General features: G+C 47.1%; 1 protein-coding gene across 10 annotated transcripts in view; it reads left to right on the top strand.

Moving 5' to 3' along the window:
* The first annotated feature begins 4,064 nt into the window (after positions 1-4,064).
* FAM131B (family with sequence similarity 131 member B) overlaps positions 4,065-20,627 on the top strand; it is a 34,047-nt gene continuing 17,484 nt past the window's right edge. For 9 of the 10 annotated variants that reach the window (XR_003924376.2, XR_003924373.2, XR_005932766.1 and 6 more), the window contains exon 1: positions 4,068-4,519. Coding sequence is in view for 3 of the 10 variants with exons in the window: in XM_030020682.2 (XP_029876542.1) it covers positions 4,492-4,519 (28 nt within the window). In the remaining 7 variants the exon portion in view is untranslated. Of the gene's footprint in view, positions 4,520-20,627 lie in introns of all 10 variants that reach the window. The other variant, XM_030020686.2, reaches the window with a different exon arrangement.

The following is a 20,627-nucleotide window of genomic DNA, read 5'->3' as shown; positions in this document are numbered from 1 at the left end:
GTCTTCAGGCTTACGACAGAGGTGCCTCAGTGTGGATTTGGAACAAGCTGTTAAAAACCAGTGCTTGTTCTGAAAGTGCTTTGCTCTGTGCCGTTACCAGCCCCTCCGTCGGGCACGAGGTCACTACCTTTAGCTTTGCTGGAAGTTATGTTTTCCTCCCCCCCACCCCAATCCCTGCTCAGACTTAGAATGACCACTCTGCCTGTGCGCAGGGGGTGGGGGGAAGAGACTGCTGGAGGCACGGATCCTTCTCTGTTCCCAGCTCACCTTGGCAATCAACCCCCAAACCAGGTAGTTCTCACCAGGAGCACACGCTTAATGAGTTGATTACGGCATCTCAGTCAATTTCTCTGTTGCATTCACGGCAAAGGTGCAGGAGTGGGGAGAGAAAGAGGTCAAGGGAGCTGTATGTTGCCCTTCCACCAGCAGCATCCTTGACCTAGTTCGGGCAGCCCTGAAGCTCTGCTCTGCAAACCAAAGTTCCTACCGGCAGTGAGCTACAGCCCATGACAGCTCGAACACAGCCACGTTCTTCCTTCTCTTGGCCAGCATGCCTCTCACAACAGGGGCTGTGGAGGGGGAGGACTACAGCTCTACAATAAACAGAGGGGCACATAATTTCGCCCATCATACAAATAATTTAGGAGGTTGCAAGTGGCTGTTTCCTACCGCTCCTTCCTTCTGAGATAGCCAGCTATGTAAAGCATCTATCCATGTTTCTCTCTCTAGATACTTAAATGTCTCCATCTCCTGACCCTGTATGAACACTTACAAAGATCTTTCAGACAAGCATTTAAATCAGCACTTACAAAACATATTTTGTACGCAATTTCCTACATGAAATTAGAGCCTCACTGTTTAAGAAAGGACCTGTGATGCTTAGAGAAAATATTCAGAGCCTGTCAGAAGGTGTGTTTCAAAGAAAACAAAACAGTTTATGTTTCGTCATTTACTTCCTGTTCCTTGGAGCAGCAGTGGGAATACTGTTGCTCAGGAAAAGCAAGGACAAAAACTGTGGGGGACAGCTAGATTTATGCTCTGTTTCAGTCCCTTGTTTAAAGATTCAGTCCTGTCACTTCCCTCCTACATGACAGTTCTCATGAAATCATATTCTCATGAAATCATATATTTCTTCAGAATGTAAAATACCTACTGTTTTCTTATGCTACTATATGATAAATGTATTTTAACCAAATTTAGGAAGTAGAAGTTTGGTATTGGCTTATTAAAAACTAGAAACTGTTCACTGATGATGAGCTCCCTATTGCATGGAACGTACTGTAGCAAAGAACCAAGCAACTGCATCAAAACTGATAGCTGATAGTCTAATGAAGTCTTCCCAACTTCTAATGAGAATGAAATTCACTTTAAATATGGAGATTTATGTACACAAGGTCCATAATGAATAAATGTATGAGTAAGAACCAAAAGATGGTGAAGAGTCTATCCTTTGATTAAATCGACTATGTTAAAAATGGCAGACAAAGCATGGCTGTACGTGCCAAGACAGGTAGTGCTTCCAGCAGCTAAGTGATATTGATTCCAAATAAAAAAAGGAGCGAGCTTGTGGCATCAGGACATGGGAGACACCCATGAGACGGGCCAATGGTTCTGTGGAGTGAATGAATGGACACTTGGGTATAACCCTCCTCTTTTTCAGTTCTCTTTCTCAGCTGTGCATGCCCGACGCTTGCCTTGCAGCGGCATGGGTGCTTGCCAGATCCCTGTGTAAACTACCACCTCACTAAAGCAGCAGAAGACAAACCCATCAAGAACTGGAAAGCTGCTTTTCAGGCAGGGTAAGTGCTAGGACTTGCTCACCTGTCTGTGGAATCACACCCTGAGGCAGAAGTCGGAGCAGAGCGATGTAGATGATACTGTAGCTTAATGAAAGTCAAATGTGCACTTGCTAGGACCTGACGTATGACTTTGAGCTTGAGACAAAGTGATAGACAAGCTAAAGCATCACGCAAGGGGAATAAAGTAATAAGAGTCAATGATGTGACCTACCTGCAATCTTCACTGGAAAGGAACCCACAGCAGAGATCACTCGCAGTGCAGAAAGGAGGTTCACAGAGGAACAGATTTAGACTGGGTGGGTGGGTGAGGGGGAGAAGGGGATTAAAATGAAACCAGCCATTTGGTGGGCTTTGTGGTGAAATAGGTCCTGAGGACAGCTGTCCTGATCAATCTGTCTACAGGAGACTGTGGATGACAACAGTTGGCTGGGCAGCCACTAACTTACAAAACATTTATCTGAGACAGGCCTTGTCTCTTCACATACCACTCTTCCTATTCCAATTTGCGTTTGTTTCCCCTTTCCTTGCATTTAGCCCTGGAAGTCAGTTCGGATCTGCTTTTCAGAGATGCCAAAACCCCTCTGGTTAACATAAAGTTCCACCAGATCTATGGTTTCCCAGCATTTTTACAACTTAGGTTTCAAGAGTACAGATACATCAGGGAAAAGATCTTCAGTGAGTCATTCAAAAAGACTAGATGAAAACCGAGAGGTTTGGAAATATATGGGGGAGGTAGAAGGAGAAGTGAAATGGGGAAAGAATTCTAGCTGTGGAAAAACTTCATCCTCAGCAGACATCTCCTGTGCTGTACCCGGTGAGAAGCGTTACAGCACCGGAGCAGACTCTTGCTGGCCTCAGGCACCCAGACAGGAGACCCACGATCTCTTACACTTCAGCAGTGTCACGTTCACCATACTTGGTAAATCTTCAACACCATGAAAATGGGAAGAGATATAACAACGGCATATATTCAGACATTGCTATCTGTTTTTCCGCCCCTGTCCTTCCTACACAAATTTTAGTTTGTAAACTGACTTTGCGCGACTAGACTTCCTGCTTATTGTTTTGGAGGGCCAGGGAAAATATGTTCTATGTGAAGTCTTTTTTATTTTCTTTTTTAAATTTTTTTTTTATTCCTTCCTTAGGCTGACTCTGTGAATGGGAAAATGAATGAACTTACCTATTCCCCATTACTGCTGTTAATCAGGGCTGGTCAGCTGTCTTAAGTGACTTCCCAGCAATGCAGACAAACCCTGAATTTTCCAGGCCCGAGGATGAGAACAAAATGGCTCGTCTGGGATCAGCAAAATTCAATTCGCTGTTACTAGAGACTGGTGGAAGGAAGCTGGTGAGATCAGCGAGGCTTTTGGGGTGAAGGAAGCACAAAGGCACAGGGAGGAATCGCCAGCGTTTCAGAGAGCGAAGGTGGCCGGAGCAGGCTGGGGGGGACCCCGCGGTGCCGGTGCCGGCCCCGGCGGCCCCGGAGGACGCTGCCTGTTGCTGCCGCGGTCCGGCGGCGAGGCAGAAGGGGGGCCGCGACGGGCGCAGCCCCCCCAGCGCCTTCTCCCTCTGCGGAGATCCCTCCTCGCCGCCCTGCCCTGCCGTGCCGTGCCGTGCCAGCGGGGAAGGCCTCTACGATCTTCCACGCAGGGTGCAGCTGCCTGCTTTCACCCTTTACGCGGGGCGACGGCGACGAGGGAGGGCAGCCCCGCTCGGTCCGGAGCCCCGCGGCAAGCCCCCGCTCCCCGCGGCTCCGGAGGGGACGGATCACGGAGGGGACCGCCGCCCGCCCGCTCACAGCCCGTGGCCGGGGCCGCAGCCTCCCGCAACCTCGGCGGCTCCCGCACGTCCCCGCAGGGCTGCGGCGGGGCCGCTCCCCCGGGGGCCAGGCTGGGCTGGACCGCCCGCCCCGGCTCCACCGGCAGCGAGAACGAGGGAGCGGGCCGGCCCGGCCCCCGGGGGAGGCGGCCGCTAGAGGGCCGCCGGTAATTGAGTCGGGTCGGCAAGTGTAGTTACCGGGAAACCGCGCCCGCCTCCTCCTCCGCCTCCTCCTCCCGCATCCCCCGCGCCCCTCGCTTCTTCTTCCGGGGACGCCTCCGCTCCCCTCGCTGCCCCCCCCCCGCCGCTCACCTGTACCGCTGCCCGCCCCGCTCCCCCGGCGGGCGGGCGGGCGGGAGGGAGGGAGGGAGGGGCGGAGGGGCTCCGCGCCGCCTGCCCCGCCCTGCCCCACCCCGCCCCGCCCCGCCCGCACCTGTCCGCCCCGCCGCCGCCGCCGCCGCCGTCCCCGTCCCGGCCCGGCCCTGCCTCCCCGGTCCGCGGAGGCCGGCAGCCAATCGGAGCGGCGCTGCCGGGCCGGAGCTGTTTACCCAATCTCAGCCCGCCTCCCCGTCGGGGAGCCGCCGAGGGGGGAGCGGGCGGCGGAGGCTGGGACGCGGCCGCGGCGGAGCGGAGCGGAACAAAGCGCGAAGGCAGATGAGGGCCCGGCCCGCGGGCTCCCCTCCCGCCCGCCTCGCCCCGGCGGGCGCTCGTACCTGACCATGTCCCCGCGCCGGTCCCGGCTGGGCCACCCCGGCGTTTCCCGCTGAAAGGGACCGGCTCCTTTCCGACCTCCCCCGCTCCCTTCCTTCCTCCTCCTCCTCCGCCTCCTGCGCTGCCGAGGCTGCCGCCTCTCCCCGGAGCCCCCGCCGGAGTGATGGGCTGCATCGGATCCCGCACCGTGGGTAAGGCGTTGGCGGCGCTTGCGGATGCTCGGGCGGCCGCGGGCCCCCCCCGGCACGGCGGGTGGCGGGTCGCCCCTCGCAGCCCCCCACCTCCCCTTCTCCCCCCCCCCCGGGGCCCGTCCAGCGCCATGAGCTACGCGCGACCCTTCCCCACCTCCCCCTGCCCCGGTCCCCCGCGGAGCCCGGGCGGCCGGCCTAGGGGCTGGCTGCGGGGCATGCCCGGGGCCGGGGGGGGACACACGTCTCCCCGTGTCACCCGTGGCGGAAGGTCGCGGCACATGTGGGTCAGTGCGGTGGCTCCGGAGAAGGGGGTGGGTGGGTGCGGGGCGTGCCGCCCGGAGCGGGATCGGGATCCGGCATCGGGATCCGGCGGCCGCCTCCTTTGCTCGGGAGCGGTTTATTGTTATCCGAGAATACAGAACGTTTGCGTGATCCGCACGTCTTCTTCTCTTCCCCCTTCCCCCTGCCTAGACTCCAATGGAGAACAGCAGGCAAAACTGAATCCCTGCCCTCTCGCAGAGCCATTGCGAGGGGACGCGGCGGGAGGAATCGCGGCTTTCCGCTGGGCCACGCGCATTTTACAGCAGAGGATCCCAAGCCTTTAGGCTATGTAACCCAGCTCTCCCCTCCTACACACATGCGGATACTGAGGGATCCCTTGATCCCCAAGCACAGGTCTCGACAGGTAAAAGCAGCATCCTGTGGCACACTTTCCTCCCCGCAGGAAAATTTCTTTCTGTGCAAACCACGCATGCAGACGTCAGTTACGTGGGGAACGTGTCATTCAAGCCACCCAAACAATCTCCTCAGTTACATGGGGAACGTGTCATTCAAGCCACCAAGACAATCTCCGAGAGAAAAAGGCAGCTCATTTGGTAGTACATGTCTCTCTCTCAAGCCTTTCCACAAAGCACACGGGCGCTGTGGCGTCTGTGGGAAAAGGAAACCTCTGAGGGCGAGGGAGTTGAACCACCTCCCCAGAGTAAATCTGAGGGACCCTGTCAAAGTCTGGTGCTGTGACACTTTGTGGCTCGATGGGAAAGCCCTTGGTGAGCGCTTCCAGGGAACCGACTACTCCCGCAGCAGCAAACTTTAAACTACAGACACCAGGTTCTACTTTGGGATTTAATTCTCACATCTAGCCTGTGTCTCTTACCGCTCTTTAACATCCTCATGGCCTAAAGAAATCTCTTATGTCTTCTGTAATGTCCGCATGGCAAAGATCACTGCAGTGTTTCCCCTAAGGTTCATCAAGCTCACCTGGATCTGCGTATCGCCTCCCTCTCCTCCCTTTCCCGTATCCTCCATGTGTACACACTGCCAAGGGCATTACTATCCTGTTAGCTGGCAAATTACCTATGCCCCTTTTATCAACGTGTGGCCGAACTACCAGCGTTAACTCTTGGTCCCTCTCCCCGCAACACTGTTCAAATAACGAACAAACACGAATCTCCTAGCATCCAGTCTCCACTCCAAAATGTGGTTAAGCTGTCGTACTTAACCACGCAGGTGTGTGTTCCTATGCATGGCAGCACTTTTGTCATGGGTGACCTGGCATCTGTGTTACAAAAAAGCCTTGCTATTGCAAATATCGTTCTCATATATATATATTTATATATATATTTATAAATGTCATATGGCTGTGTGGGCATAGATGAAAATATAAAAGAGCAGCTATGCGTTAAAATGATGGTAGGATAATGATCATTGAAAATTCGCTTTGTCTGCAAATTGCACTCCTTAAATATAGACCTCAATGGTACAGGTATTGGACTTCCCATACTATATCGTGACTTTTGGTTTATGCAATATATGCTCATTCTAGATGGTGAGAGCACAGTGGACATTCACGACATATTTATACAGTTAAGTGAGGAATTTTCCTTGACCTCGTGTCGCGGAGGTGTGTGTTAAGGGGGATTGCACGACCGTGATTCTAATCTCTATGGGAGTCCGACATGAATGTAGTAATAGCGCCTGATGCCTGCTTCGTGTGAAACTTAGATGCTGTTTTGCTTCAGTGGGGGCTTCATCTGTTTTGAGTCCTAGAGGTTGGACTGGGTGAAGATGGGATCCTTGAGTTTTACTTGGACTCCTCGACCTAAGGAGGTTTCTTCAGAACCATTCTTACTTGGCAGCCTAGATTTTTCACTCCAGCCTTCCTGGAGTTATTGGGAGGATTCTTCAGACCTATTTTGGGAAATCAGTGCTTTTAAGTGCTAGGTCTGAGCTCTAGGATGTGGTTGGAAACTAACACCCTAGCACGAGCAGAGCTTTGTGTTCTTGCTGTATAGTGTGTCTGGTTAGATTTTTGCAGAATTCGTTCAACGTACAGGCTCTGTATTGCCTTCCCGAGACCAGGCAGGTCCTACAGATAGAAGAAGGCTGGTATGCTTGCATTGGTTTTACCTTGGAATTTGCATGTAGCAGATCTTGAACTCAGAATTTGGGAGGTTTTAATTAGTGATAGAAAGCTTGTAATTAGTCACATTCAGTTTATTCACCACACAAGGGCCAGCGCAGGATTGTGCCCTGAGCTTGCTCCGGGCCTTTTTCCATTCCAGTTTTAAGCAAGCCACATGATTTCTCCATCTCCCGCAGGGACGTTTTACTATGATCTAGTTAGATGTCATAGTTTGCACATGTTTAGTGATGTGCAACTTTGCATTTTCTTCCCTAAATATGACTTTTCTGGTTATTTCTCCCTGGGGAAAAGTAATTGAGAGGGTCATAACAGAGCAGCTCCATATGCATAAAATTGAAATGGAGTCATGTAGCATCTTTTAGTCTTACAGAGGACACCAGAAATCGCAATGGCAATGATCAGATTAGGATTTCCTAGGGTATGAAAAAAGCTGAAAAGTGATCTTGAAAGGCTAAGCTGATACCCACTCACCTTCGCCACAGATGCACCCACTCACACCTCAATGTCACACATGTGCTTTGTGTTACGTGGCATGACAGCAATTACACAATGAGCAGTGCAGCTGGCTTCTGCCTCTGATAATAGCTCCAAGTCAGGTCTGTATATTGGTGATAATTACCCCATCATAGTTCCCAGAGAGCTGCTTAGTGACTCTCGTTGTAGCTGGGGCTCAATTTCAGTGAACGCGAAGGAGGTTTTCACTGGGATTGCTGGACAGTTAAGGCTGCAAAATCCAGCTGGGAACTTGTAGATATCTGAGTGCCAACTAAATGCAAAGATCATCTTGCTTACCGTCAGTAACTGAATTAGCCAAATTTAAAATTTCGGGCCTGCATAGATGTCTGAATGCATTGCAAGCGTTCCTTTGACCACAGCTTAGCCATCTCCCAATATTGGCTGTTCTGACTAGTGTGACAAGATCTCTCTTAATTCCTTGAATGAATTTAAATGAATAGAAAGCTCAAGCCTATTAAGCTCAAGATTATTCTCTGTTTTTTCTGGTGATGTCTCTGATTTCTTTCATGTCTTTGCACAGAAGCCTGCAGCAAACATGTTTTGTGAAGTGATAAAATGGTGGAAAAATATTCCAAGAAATTAAAAACTAATAGTACTTTTGCAGTGTGGGGGAAGAGAAACTAGAGGTGCTCTTGCTGGATATCAGGAAAAACTTTTTGACTGTAAGGAGTGTCAAGCACTGGAAGGGGTTTCACAGAGAGGTTGTGCAGTGTCTGTTCTTTGAGGTTTTCAAGACCAGACTGGATAAAGCCCTGAATAACCTGGTCTAACCTCATAGCTGACTCTGCTTTGAGCAGGAATTTGGACCTCCAGAGGTGCCTTCCAACCTGAATTATCCTGTGATCCTATGCTTAGGATCTAAAGCCTGGACTAGTTGCCTTTCTGAGTCAGTGTGCTGGTTTTGGCTGGGGTAGAGTTAATTTTCTTCATAGTAGCTGGTATGAGGCTATGTTTTGGATTTGTGCTGGAAACAGTGTTGATAACACAGGGATGTTTTCGTTACTGCTGAGCAGTGCTTGCACAGAGCCAAGGGCTGTTCTGCTTCTCACCCCACCAGCGAGGAGGCTGGGGGGGCACAAGAATTTGGGAGGGGACACAGCTGGGACAGCTGACCCCAGCTGACCAAAGGGATATTCCAGACCATAGGACGTCATGCTCAGCATATAGAGCTGGGGGAAGGAGAAGGAAAGGGGGGATGTTCAGAGTGATGACGTTTTGTCTTCCCAAGTCACTGTTACGTATGATGGAGCCCTGCTTTCCTGGAGATGGCTGAACACCCGCCTGCCGATGGGAAGTGGTGAATGAATTCTTTGTTTTGCTTTGCTTGCATGCACAGCTTTTGCTTTACCTGTTAAACTGCCTTTATCTCAGCCCATGAGTTTTCTCACTTTTACTCTTCTGATTCTCTCGCCCATCCCACCAGCGGGGAGTGAGCGAGCGGCTGCGTGGTGCTTAGTTGCCGGCTGGGGTTAAACCACGACAGTCAGGGCAGACCCGTTGCTTTGCTCCTGTTCTGCCAGAGGACCCCAGGTCTTCTCCATGTCATTAGTACACTCCTATACCTTCCCCCCCATCACCGCTTTAACTACTGAGAGTACCATGTGTCACAAACTCCCTTGCCATAATAACCCCAGCTGGCAGCTGAACTCCTCCCCGTGTTTTTTTGGTCTGGCAATTTTGCAAGAAACAGCTCAAGTGATAGCTGGTTTAGGCTCCTGCACAGAGGATCAGTCACTGGCCGTGCAGAATGGAAAAGGCAGTGCTCTTCATTTATCAATCTCTGGGTCAAACCTGACCTGCAAAGCCAGCTAGCTGGCTTGCTGGACTCCCCTCTACAAGGAACGGTCAGGGTACTGTCAGAGGGAGGAGTACGTACTTTCTGTGTTGCTTTCTCACTGGATGTGCTGTACTAAGTGTAAATGAACGGCTCATGGCAGCCACAGTAGGAGAAATGGAGCCAAAGACGACCCACTTCTAATCCAGCCGCTTCAGATTCAGCAGAGGGGGAGCAGGGTAGGAGACTGACGGCGGGGGGGGGGGGGGGGGGGGGTAAGCAGCTGGAGCAATCCGTGAACATCCCCTTCATTTTTCTCCTTACTCATCTCCCCCCCCCAGATCTGAAGGTGTGTGGAGGGAGATCTGGTGTGGCAAGTGTGGTCTATGCACCCGGAGTGTGAAAAAGTGAGATGTCCCGTCTGCATACGTGCATCGTATCCAGGGGCCCAGTGTCCAGTTCCTCCCTCCTTCACCTTCAACATATAAGCGAGTCAGCGAAAAGCAATAAAAGAGGGGGAGAAGCCTAGGAGTGGAAATGGTAATGCAGAAGGAAACCGAGTCATGGCATTAGGGATAGATTCAGTTACTTGCATGCACACAGGTGGAAGGAGCACAGAGCTCTGTGTAGAAACCTCCATTTTATAGGCAATGTGGGTAAATACACGAAGAAGGGCATCCAGGTATCTTGTTCCTCTCCTACCTGGGGGAGAGACAAAGGAGAACAGAGGGACAAAGGGACACCTTTCTTTCCAGATCAGACTGCTTTGTGCTTGGTCTCACTTCATTATTCCTACTTCTTCCCGGTCTGGCCTTTCTTCTCTCGATCACTTTAAAAACTCAAGAGCTCTGGGATAAGAACTTATTTCTGCCACTCAGGGTCTGAACAGAGGCTGTCTCCCAGACCTAGCAGCCAGTTGTCATGAAGTGTTTACAAACTGATGATCTCTGAGACGCCTTTCTCTCTTGTCAGGGTTACTGAAGTAGGCTAGTGGTTTCGACGTCGTTGTGGGGACAGGGCCAACAAATAGCGTGATTGCATAAGCCTAGCTTTATAAGGAAACCATACTGAAATCATGTGCAAGATAAGTGTATTAGCAGTGGTCTTTAGTGTAAGAAAACAGTCTTTGGCATGTTGCTGATTGACCTAAAACTACGTTGTGTGTGTGTGTGTGGACAGCATGACAGATTTTGAGGAACAGAACTGAAGGACAACATACTGACTTTGTGAACTCTTATGGGCAGTAATATGAGAGAATTATGAGAGAAATTACAAAGGAGCTGTTGGGAAAATGGAAGTAATGAATAGTGTTTCATTGGCATGATAGATCTGGGAGTCTGACTTTTATAGACTGACGTGTATTGAAGTAGAAAAAGTGAACTAATCAATACATATTTCAGACCTGTTTTCTTGGGGGGAAGTAGGAGAAAAAATAGTTTTCAGCTCATTTAGTAAGGATATGCTCTCCAACAGCAAACCACCGTGATTTTAGACTGATACTTAAACCAGCCAATTCAAGGTAACTTGCTCTCAAGAGTTTTTAAGCAGTCGGATAAAAAGTCAAAGCTTTGTTTTTCGGTGAGTTTTGAAATAGTGAGGGAGATCTGCAAGTGAAAAGCTGGGGGTTTATTACAACTTTAAAAGTAGTGTGAGATGACGTAGGTACTTAATTTTGTCAGTCTGATAAAATTCCTAATAAAATATTAGAAGGACAATATGCCAGTCAGAATGGGTTTATGCAAAACAGATCCTGTCAAGCTAACTTTATTGCATGACTCTTACAAGACTCCCTGCAGCTAAGTACTTCTGTGATAGAAGTACCTTTACCTACAATCATGGTAATGGATCTAAAATACTAGATTGGTAAAAGATAAAAACACTAATCAGTTAGCAACCAACTTAGTACCACACGATTCTTTGGTGAATAATGTATGAATACAATACATTTTAAGTGCATCAAAATTCAATAGATAGCAAAATAGTAACAAAGAAAGAATCATTGTTGAAAAGCTTGTTTCTTATGTGATCCCACGTTTCTCAATACAGTTGTCAGTACCATGTGATTTTAACATATTGCTCAAAATCCTGAGGGAAATGTAAAATACTGGTAAACTTGGTAGAATCTACAAAGACTGGAAGAACTGCTAAAAATGAAAATACAAACGAAAAGGATAAATCACTGATATGGGACAGTTTGATTCATTTGGAGTACTGAATCTTGACAGACAGCGTGTGTTTCAATCTAACCAAATATGAGTGTATATATCTAATGACAGAGTTTGAACAGAATTTACAAGACCAGAGCTCTATGTTAGAAAGCAGTCACACTGAAAAAGCTTGTAGATATCTGAACAGATAATCAGTAGATCAACAGCTACTGTTGTGATGCTGCAGCCGAAGAAGCTAATGTGGTTCTTTGATCTATTAAGAGCTGAATATTGAACAGGAGGAGAGGAGGTTATATTTTCTCTGCATTTGGCACTTGTGAAAAATATATTTTTCATCTACTTTGTCTAATTCTATTATTATCACTTTGAGAAGTACTGCAAAACTGAAGAATGGCCAGAAAATAAACATGGAACCATGAATAAAAACCTCACAGAAGAGACTCAGTGACAGTCTCTAAGCATTTGAGTGAAGAAAAAACCCCTCTGACTCTTCAACCTAGCAGAAAACAGTTAAGATGCAATGGAAGGATGGCAGATACATTCAGATTGGAATTGAGGCAAAAAATCAAATGGTGAAAATACTTAACTATTGGAATAATTTACTAGGGGTTGTACTGAGTCCTCTGTCACCTGAACACTTAAAAATCAAGATTAAAAAAAAAAATGCTCTATTTCAAGCACAGCAACATAAAGTATAATTAACAAAGGGAATACCTTTAGCCTCTCTTACTTTAAGGAGGTCAGATTAGGTGATCAGGATGTTTCTCTGTGAGTTTAAGCCGCAAATTCTCAAGTCCAGGAGTATACTAGACTTTTATAAGACAATGTAGTTTCTATATTCTGGGAAGATGTGGTTGTATCCACAGATGCTGATCAGACACTGCTTATGGGGAAAGTTTCAGGACAAAATTTCTTAACTAAATTGGAGAAAATAGTTTGGTGATCCAAATGGCTAGCATGTGGATTGACGTTCCACATGGGGAAAAACAGTTTTAGGGATTATACTACCGACCTTTTACGATCACTGGCCAGGATGGTGACAGCCAGAGGAAGATCAAAGAGGCTGTGAAGGCAGGAAACTCAGTAGTAACAGAGATTTCAGTTAACCCTGTGTGTAGGCTGGCAAATTAAATGTTTACTTCAGGAGCCATTCAAAGAGCCTGTAAAAGACAAGTAACTTGCCTTGTGCAATGATTAGGAGGAATTAGTGCATGGTGTTACTACTAAAGAGGCTTCAGGTGACTCGGAGAGACTAAGACCATAGCAGAACAACCCCCCTCTGCCCCACCGCCAACCTCAAAAAACCAAAGAACAATTTTGTATCTGTTCATTGTGCAGCAAGTTGTGGAATTTTATCCTGTGGAACTTTTCCTTGTTGGGGATGCGTCAGAGGGTCAGCTTCAGATCAAAGCCTCAGTAAATAAGGTTGTAGAGCAGGTAGACAAAAGACTGACGAGTCATCAGATGGTATTCATGCAAGACTTCTGGAGAAATTTGAGGCTGAAAGAGCTGAACTACTGATTATGATTTGTAATGCCTTCCAATTACTTTGGTACAAGAAGATTGGAAGGTAGCTAATGTGATACCAGTTTTTAAAATGATTTTGAGATCTGGGAAACTATAGGCTAGTAAACAAGATACGCCTAGCAGGCAAGCTAATAAACATTACTCTAAAGAACAGACTTAGTGCATGCATGGGCAAATAAGGTATACTGAGAAAGCGTTAATGCTACTGTTGTTAAGCAATATCACACCTTACAAGTCTTAGAAGGGGTCAGCAAGCATATTGGCAAAGGAGATCCAATGGCTATAGTTTACTTGGATTTGCAAAGCACATTTGTAAAGGTCACTCACCCCAGGCTGTTGAAGACATGAATCTGCTGTTCAATGAAAGTGAAGTTCCTGAAGTTACTAAGTAGCTGGGTAAAGATAGGAAACAAAGATGAGCATGAAATGGTCAGTTTTCACAGGGATATTTTTTCAGATTTGTGCATATCCGTTAATGATATGAAAAAGGAGGGGTTAAATAATGAGGTAACCAAGTATAATAAATGACAGTAATCATTTGGGGGAGCAAACAAAAAGCTCTGTGCAGAGATTTGCAAAGGATTTCACAATATCAAGTGACTAGGTGTTAAAATTATGGGTGAAATTTGATGTAGATAAATGTAAAATGATGCACACAGGCAAAGCAATTCTAGTGTTACATTTGCGGTGATGGAGGTTCTGGGTTTACTATTTCCATGCAAGAATGAGATCTTGGGGTTATAATGAGTAGCTTAATTCTCAGTACCAGTAAAAATGCCAATCAAATGTTAGTAATTAGGAAAAGAACAGAGAATAAAATGAGTAACAGCATTATGTTATGCATAAATCCAGAGAATGTCCCTTGGGGAGCTGTGGATGTACAAGAAGTTTCCTGATGTTGAATGATAAAGGACTCTTTGGCTCTCCATGCCGTGTCCTGCCTCCGCTGTCTGGATGGGGACTCTGGCAGAGGGAGTTGTCCTTTGCAGCCCTGCAGGAGAGGGCTGATGGGAAATACCAGCTTCTTCAGGGCAAACAAGGGGAGGATAATGAGAAGAGCAGCATTGGGAAAAGGGGTGAGACAGAAGTTAGTGTCCCCTCTACACCCAGCACCTGGAGGAGCTTGAGGAGAATGAAGAGCCCCTCACCGAGAGCCCGTTACCCATTGCCTCCCACAGAGCGGCTTGTGTTGCCAGGAAGAAGACCATGCCAGAAGATGGCCTAGGGCATCACTGCCTCTGGAGACGCCCACACTTTGGCTTTTGGGAGGGTGGTGAGAGGGAGGCAGCAGCCTCGGTGCCTCCTGGCTGGCTCTGACCATTACTGCTGTTCCAAAACCAGATGCGTGATGGGGACTGTGGCCGAGCGTGCGATGGCTGTGGTGGAGAAGGATGTAGCCACCTGGTTGTATGCTCTGGGGCTGCCAGAGTGATGCTCTGCAGCTGAGGGGGGGGACAGGTAAGGAGAGTGGAGTCTGGAACTGACGGGCTGCCGCTGCTCCCATGTGCTGGTGTTTTGAGCAGGCTCTTGTTCTGCTTCTTCCTCTGACTTGTCCTGCTGGCTGGGGAACGGTAGTGGGTCCGAAGGTGCAACGGTGGAGTCTCGCCTTGGCCTGTCGTCATCACCTTGGCAGCGGTGCTGCCCACCCCACGGAGAGGGATCAAGAGCATCCCTGGGGTGAGAAAGGTGCATTGTGATCTGCCGGTTGACTCCCAAGGAGTATTTGGGATGGTTCTTCTTCCTCACTGGTAGAGGTGAAACTATGGGACGTAGATGCCACAACTAATGGTATTCTTATGCTCTAGGACAGTGCCCATGTGACACGCTGGCCACAGAGATTAAAATTTAAACACATATGGAGAGCAGCATATGAAATTGCCTGCTGCATATTACTTCTGTAACGTTGGCTATAGCCCAGCAAAAAAGGGCTGCTACCTTGGTTCACATTGACGTTTTCATACTTACTGTACTGAATGAGGCCCCTGGGGACACATTCTCTGCACTTCAGAGAAGCAGTGAAGAATGAGGATAAACCCATTGCCGCTGTTCCTGCTGGCTGACACTTGTTCTGCAAATGAGGCAGGGCTTTGAGATTTTTTTAAAAAATTGTGTTAATTGGATGTGTTTCGTTTTGCAGTACCTCCTTAGCTTAAATGATGTGACTGCTTCTCAGAACAGAACTGCCTGTGTCTAACATTAGGCTCTCTGTACATCTCCTTTTAGTTGCAAGGACATGATATGCAGTAGCCTTTAGTATTGGTTTGAAAGTGTTTCCAGTCAAGAAGAAAAATGTTGGTGTTGGAGCTTTGTTCATTAATTCTATTTCCTAAACAGCTCTAAAAAGGGACCTACCTGCACGAAAAGGCAGAATCGTCTGGAAAATAATTTAATTACCCAAATCCAAAGGAAAGATTCTGAGAACTGCCCATCTGATTCCTAATCTTACAGCCATCTCAGAGCTGTAGGTGTTTTCATTTTTGATCAAAAATTTTAAAGACAGCTGTTTTGTGGAGACCAAGACATTTCTCTGCCTTGGTGAGCACCAAACTGTTCAGCCCTATCTCATCCGTGAAAACAGACCTTTTTCTGTTCATCTTCCACAAGTGATTCTGTTGGTAGGTGCCAATGGCAGCTAACTAATTTCTATGTTTCCTTATGCAGTACGAGCTAGAATACTTACACAGTTATGTGAATAACTCAGGTTGATTGATTTCTCAGTTTTACCTGGGAGAATTTGAACATTTCCATCTGAGGGTCACCTTGGGGACAGTTCACCTGACGGAGGTTTATTCCTTTCCTTGACGTTGACCTTTTGGCTAGCTGTGAATGGCTCTCTGTAAAGCATGCAGGGAAGGAAAAGGTTTCTATGATTATGCTATCCATCCAGCTTCAGCTGCTTTTATTTCAACCACATTTGACAGGACATGATGATGTTGTGTTTGACAAAGACACTACAATCCCACGAGTATCATGAAAATTGATATCAGGGAAAGAACAATTTAAAGGCTGATCATAATTACTGCAATTACATTTGCTGTTTTCTTAGTTGTTCAGGGAAAAGAAGGGAATGGAAAAGAATAATTGAACCATTTACTCTAAATACTGGTCTTTACCAACATTAATATTGGCTACCAATATCGACTGATAATGTTTCTACTCTGCTGGGAAGTAGAACTTGAGAAACAGAAGGAAGTTTGCTAACAGTGGATAATAGCAGTACTGGAAATTCTCTGTTTAGTTAATATGTTTCTTCTTATGCTAATTGGCATGACACATCAGAAAGCAATTGACACAAAAACATGTTTGGTATATGGTTGTCCTGGTTTCAGCTGGGACAGTTAATTTTCTTCTTAGTAGCTGGCACAATGTGTTTTGGATTTAGTGTGAGAATAATGTTGGTAACACACTGATGTTTTAGTTGTTGCTAAGTAGTGCTTATCCCAAGCTAAGGATTTTTCAGTTCCGCATGCTCTGCCAGCAAGCAGGTGCACAAGAAGCTGGGAGGGAGCATGGCCAGGACAGCTGACCCGAACTAGCCAAAGGGATATTCCATGCCATAGAACGTCATGCTCAGTATATAAACCAGGGGGAGTTGGCCGGGAGGGGCAGGTTGCTGCTTGGGCATCGGTCAGCGGGTGGTGAGCAATCATATTGAGCATCACTTGTCTTTTCTTGGGGTTTATTTCTCTCCTTTTTTTTTTTAATATTCCTTTTCATTGCAATTATTATTATCGTTGTTATTATTTTTAATTATTTCTTATTGTTATTATTTTACTTCAGTTATTAAACCGTTCTTATCTCAACCCATGAGTTTTACTTCTTTTTTTTTTTGTTCTCCTCCCCAACCCACTGGGTGGGGGGAAGTCAGTGAGTGGCTGTGTGGTGCTTAGTTGCTGGCTGGGGTTAAACCATGGCAATGGTGTTCATCTTCACCAACATCATGTCAGGAGGCAAAAAACAGAATTTAAGACTCTAAAACTGTATTTGTCTACTTAGTGTAGAATAAAATAGAGAAGACAAAAAAAAACATCTAGGGAAGATGTTTAGCATCCAGCACAGAAGTTACAGCAAAATAGATTATTAAAGGCTTCTGCATAGATGCAGATGCCTGATTCAGGCATGTACCTTGTTAAATGAACAAAATACAGGCACAGATACCAAATACAGTATCAGCGAATACACACTGGTAATAGGAATTGAGAAAATGTCAAGAGGAAACCCAAGGGGAAGGGCCTTGTTTACATTAAGTAATAAGTAATTCAAAACAAGGTGAATTTCCTATGATCACAGAAATGCAAAGAAACTGACAATATGTCCAACTAAGAAATTGTGTCTCCATGATAAATTAAAGTATGTGGCAAAATGAGCTACTGAAATAGGAAAAAGGTAGTAATATTAGATCAGCAAGGTGGGATACAGTCATCCAGATAGCTTCTTGGATTTTTCCAGTGCATTCGTCAAAATGGTCATTATTTTGTATTGCTTGGGAATGTTTAGTACACAAATTTTCTAATTTCTGAGAGTCCAAAGTTATGATGCTAAAAAAAAAGAAAAAGTGGGGAAAAGGGTATTCTCTTTCCCCCATCTTTTTTCCTCTTTAAATGTTTTTCCTCATTATTATTTAGAAAGGCCTGACTTAAAAATAAATCTTGATTTTTACCTTAACAGTAGTGTAGCAGAAAGAGGGATGATATTTTTTCCCCAAAGGCTTAGAGGACTTGAGTTCGAGCATTACTTCAGTTGTGATGGAGACATCTTTTTCTGATGAGCATTTGTCAGAGTTTTTTTATCAAATTTGTGTTAAAAATACAAAGCAACCATGATCTGCAGACAGTGTGGCTTAATGTATTTATGTATTTCAGCTGCTTTGGTTTTATCTCACTGCTTCATATAATTAGCTTCCTACTTGTTCTTCAGTCATCTACTGAGTTTTCCAGAGCAAGGATGGAATTTATGATGTTAAAAAACCCCCAAACAAGTAATAAATTTAAAAAAAAAAATCAAGAAATGTTTAAAAAGTTCAATGAAAGCCTTCTATATCGTTTCTATACACACCATACAGAAACAATGACAAGGAAATCAGAAACCCAGTTATCTTTCAACTTTCATCATCTCATTTCAGAACATTTCAATGAGAAATTCAGTAGCATGTGTTTGTAAAAATCCCACTTTAAAATTAGCTTTATGACCCACTCATGTTTTAAAATGCTTATCAGCTCTATATGGAGAGGAGCAAATACTGTTCTGTAAGAGGTGATTGATGGTAGAATTACAAATGGAATAGTCATGATGATTAGCAGAAGCTGGAATGGAAGATGGATAAGAGAAAAGAAATTATATTGGAGACGAAACGTATCATTACAAAAGAAAAAACCATACTAATTGAAGGGAGAAAGAGGTTGACGAGGTTGGATAAAAACAGTACTAAAATATAATGTCCTGCTTTCAGTTTCTCTTTTCCCACTTCACTGTCCATTCTTCTTTCTGATTTTCCATGTTTCTTTCCTTCCATCTGTCAGAGCAGAACTTGATCTTTCATGCCTGTGGATTAATGTTGCTCTTGCTATTTCTAGCAGAAAAGAAAAAAACCCACTAACCTTTATCCAGCTTTCAATAACAGGAAGTAACACTGCCCCAGGCCCAAAGCCAATTAGAACCCAGAGATTTTCTTTTCAGCCAAAGTGCGTGATGTTGTAACTCTTCAGCAGATATTACTGCATTTAAAAGCATTTAACAGACATTAAAGAATTATTTTCTCCCAATATATTTCTTTCTTAGTACCTGTGAAACTGTTTAGACCAAGAATTTTCAATAATTGTTCAGTCTTTATGACTGTAGGGCATGCGAGATCACATATTCTCTTCCCTTGTCTGGGTAGATGAGATGTTTCAACTGGAGAAAAACAGTAATAAATCAGTTTTATAGGCCTTTAATTCTACCGTTATGGAACAGGTGTGGACTTTGAGACAAATAATTGTTCGATATTAATGTTCTTCAACCATTTGATGCCACCATCTGCCAGAAACAATATAAATATTTTCCACAGTCTAACACTTCATGGAAACCGTCAGCGGGCTAGCAGAACTGAGAGCAAAGGTTGAGTGTCATTTGCCAAACTTTGGGGCTGTCGCGTCGCGCGTGCTGAGCATCAGACTCCCCGAGGCCGGTCTCTCTCTTTGGCTGGGGGGTCTTTGCAGTGCGCTGGCAGAGCAGTGCTGCAGCCTGGTTTGTACTGTGCGCTAGCACGTCTCTCTCGGCTCACCGAAGGGCCGCAGCACTGCGCTCAGAAACGGCTGAGAGTACCGGAGAAGGACCTAGGGCAGACGGAGATAAAACAGGCATGGCACTTCTACCTGCGCTGAAGGCTTCTGTACAGCTGCCTTCTGCTCTGGAGAGGTGGCATCTCTTCTGCCTCTCCAGCATCCCTGTCTCGATCAGCTCTGCGGCAGGACTGCCCCAGCCCTCCCCTTCGAGCGCGACGGGATGCAGGTGGAGGGAAGGAGCAGGGGCTGCCTCTACTGCAAGAGGCAACTGGATCCCAGCGCGCCGGGGCAGGCTCCCGCCCTGCTCTCAGCTCCAGGTACGTCCTCCCACCGACCGCTGTGGATCCCTCGGCTCACCCCCGTCGCAGCCAGCCCCTCCGCTCCTTCTTGTACCTGCCCTCTCCAGATTTGCGCTTCCTGGCGGTGCCCCCTTCTTCTCCCCCTTCACCTTTCCCTGTTCAAGGGAGACCGAATACGAATTTATTCGATTCTAAGCCACAACCAAACCTTACAGCTGATGCACCTGGGACTGGCAGTTGGGCTTTCACAGCTCTATCCAGCACTTCCCTTTGCCGGAGGTATTTCCAGCCCTAGGAGGTTTGCTTGGACCCCAAATCTAAGAGGTCTCCAGCCATGCTAGAAACGGGCAACCCTCGAGTGGGCTCGCTAAGGTCTGGCTCCGCTCGCTTGAACCCCAGCACAACCCAAAGTCTCTCGCTTTGCCAAACTCAAGATTGCCAGTCTGGTAGGTGGTAGTGCAGTCAGCCACAGCTCGACGAGCCAAAATAGAAAGAAAAGAAACTCATCAAATGGGGAGGCCAAAAGGTAGTCAAGGGTTGGGTAGAAGGTAGCGATGACGTGCCTCGGCTTTTATGCGGTGATAGAAGAAGCGCTTGCGCAGGGTGGGCTAGCTGCAGCTGTACTTCCCAGGCAGAGGGAGGGAGCGAGGGGTCTGTCCCATCCGGGCCTGCCATGACGGGATTTAGGGAAAGCCTTGGGAGCCTGCCGAGGCCCGAGAGTGGAGTTGTCTCCAGACCTGCTGGGAAGCTCTGGTGCACACCTTCGAGTGCCCTTATGGGCTAGCCGGTGTGGATCCGGCAGCCCAGCAGAGGCGAGGCCTGCTGCAGCTCCCTGCCCCCAGGTGCAGCCAGTATTCCCAGTGTGCATACACAACACACGTACATACATACAGGCACGTATATGCCAGCCACCCAGATCGGCACAGACGCGCTCGGCACTCACGCAGCGCCAACAGCCTCGTCCTGCTCCGGTCTCTGCTTGAGCGTGACGGAGATCCACTATGTGCAGCATGGATCCCTCCTGTAGCAGGGCTACTCAGTCTGCCCAGTAGCTGCCCCTGGATCCCAGTCTCCCCAGTTGCTGGCACCTGGACGGAGCAGCCCCCGAGGCCACAGCCGCGCCGCCGTTGCTGGTG

The sequence above is a fragment of the Aquila chrysaetos genome, chromosome 7 (genome assembly GCF_900496995.4).
Source record: "Aquila chrysaetos chrysaetos chromosome 7, bAquChr1.4, whole genome shotgun sequence".
In the NCBI taxonomy this organism is placed as follows: domain Eukaryota; kingdom Metazoa; phylum Chordata; class Aves; order Accipitriformes; family Accipitridae; genus Aquila; species Aquila chrysaetos.
This window is presented reverse-complemented; position numbering and strand designations above follow the sequence as displayed.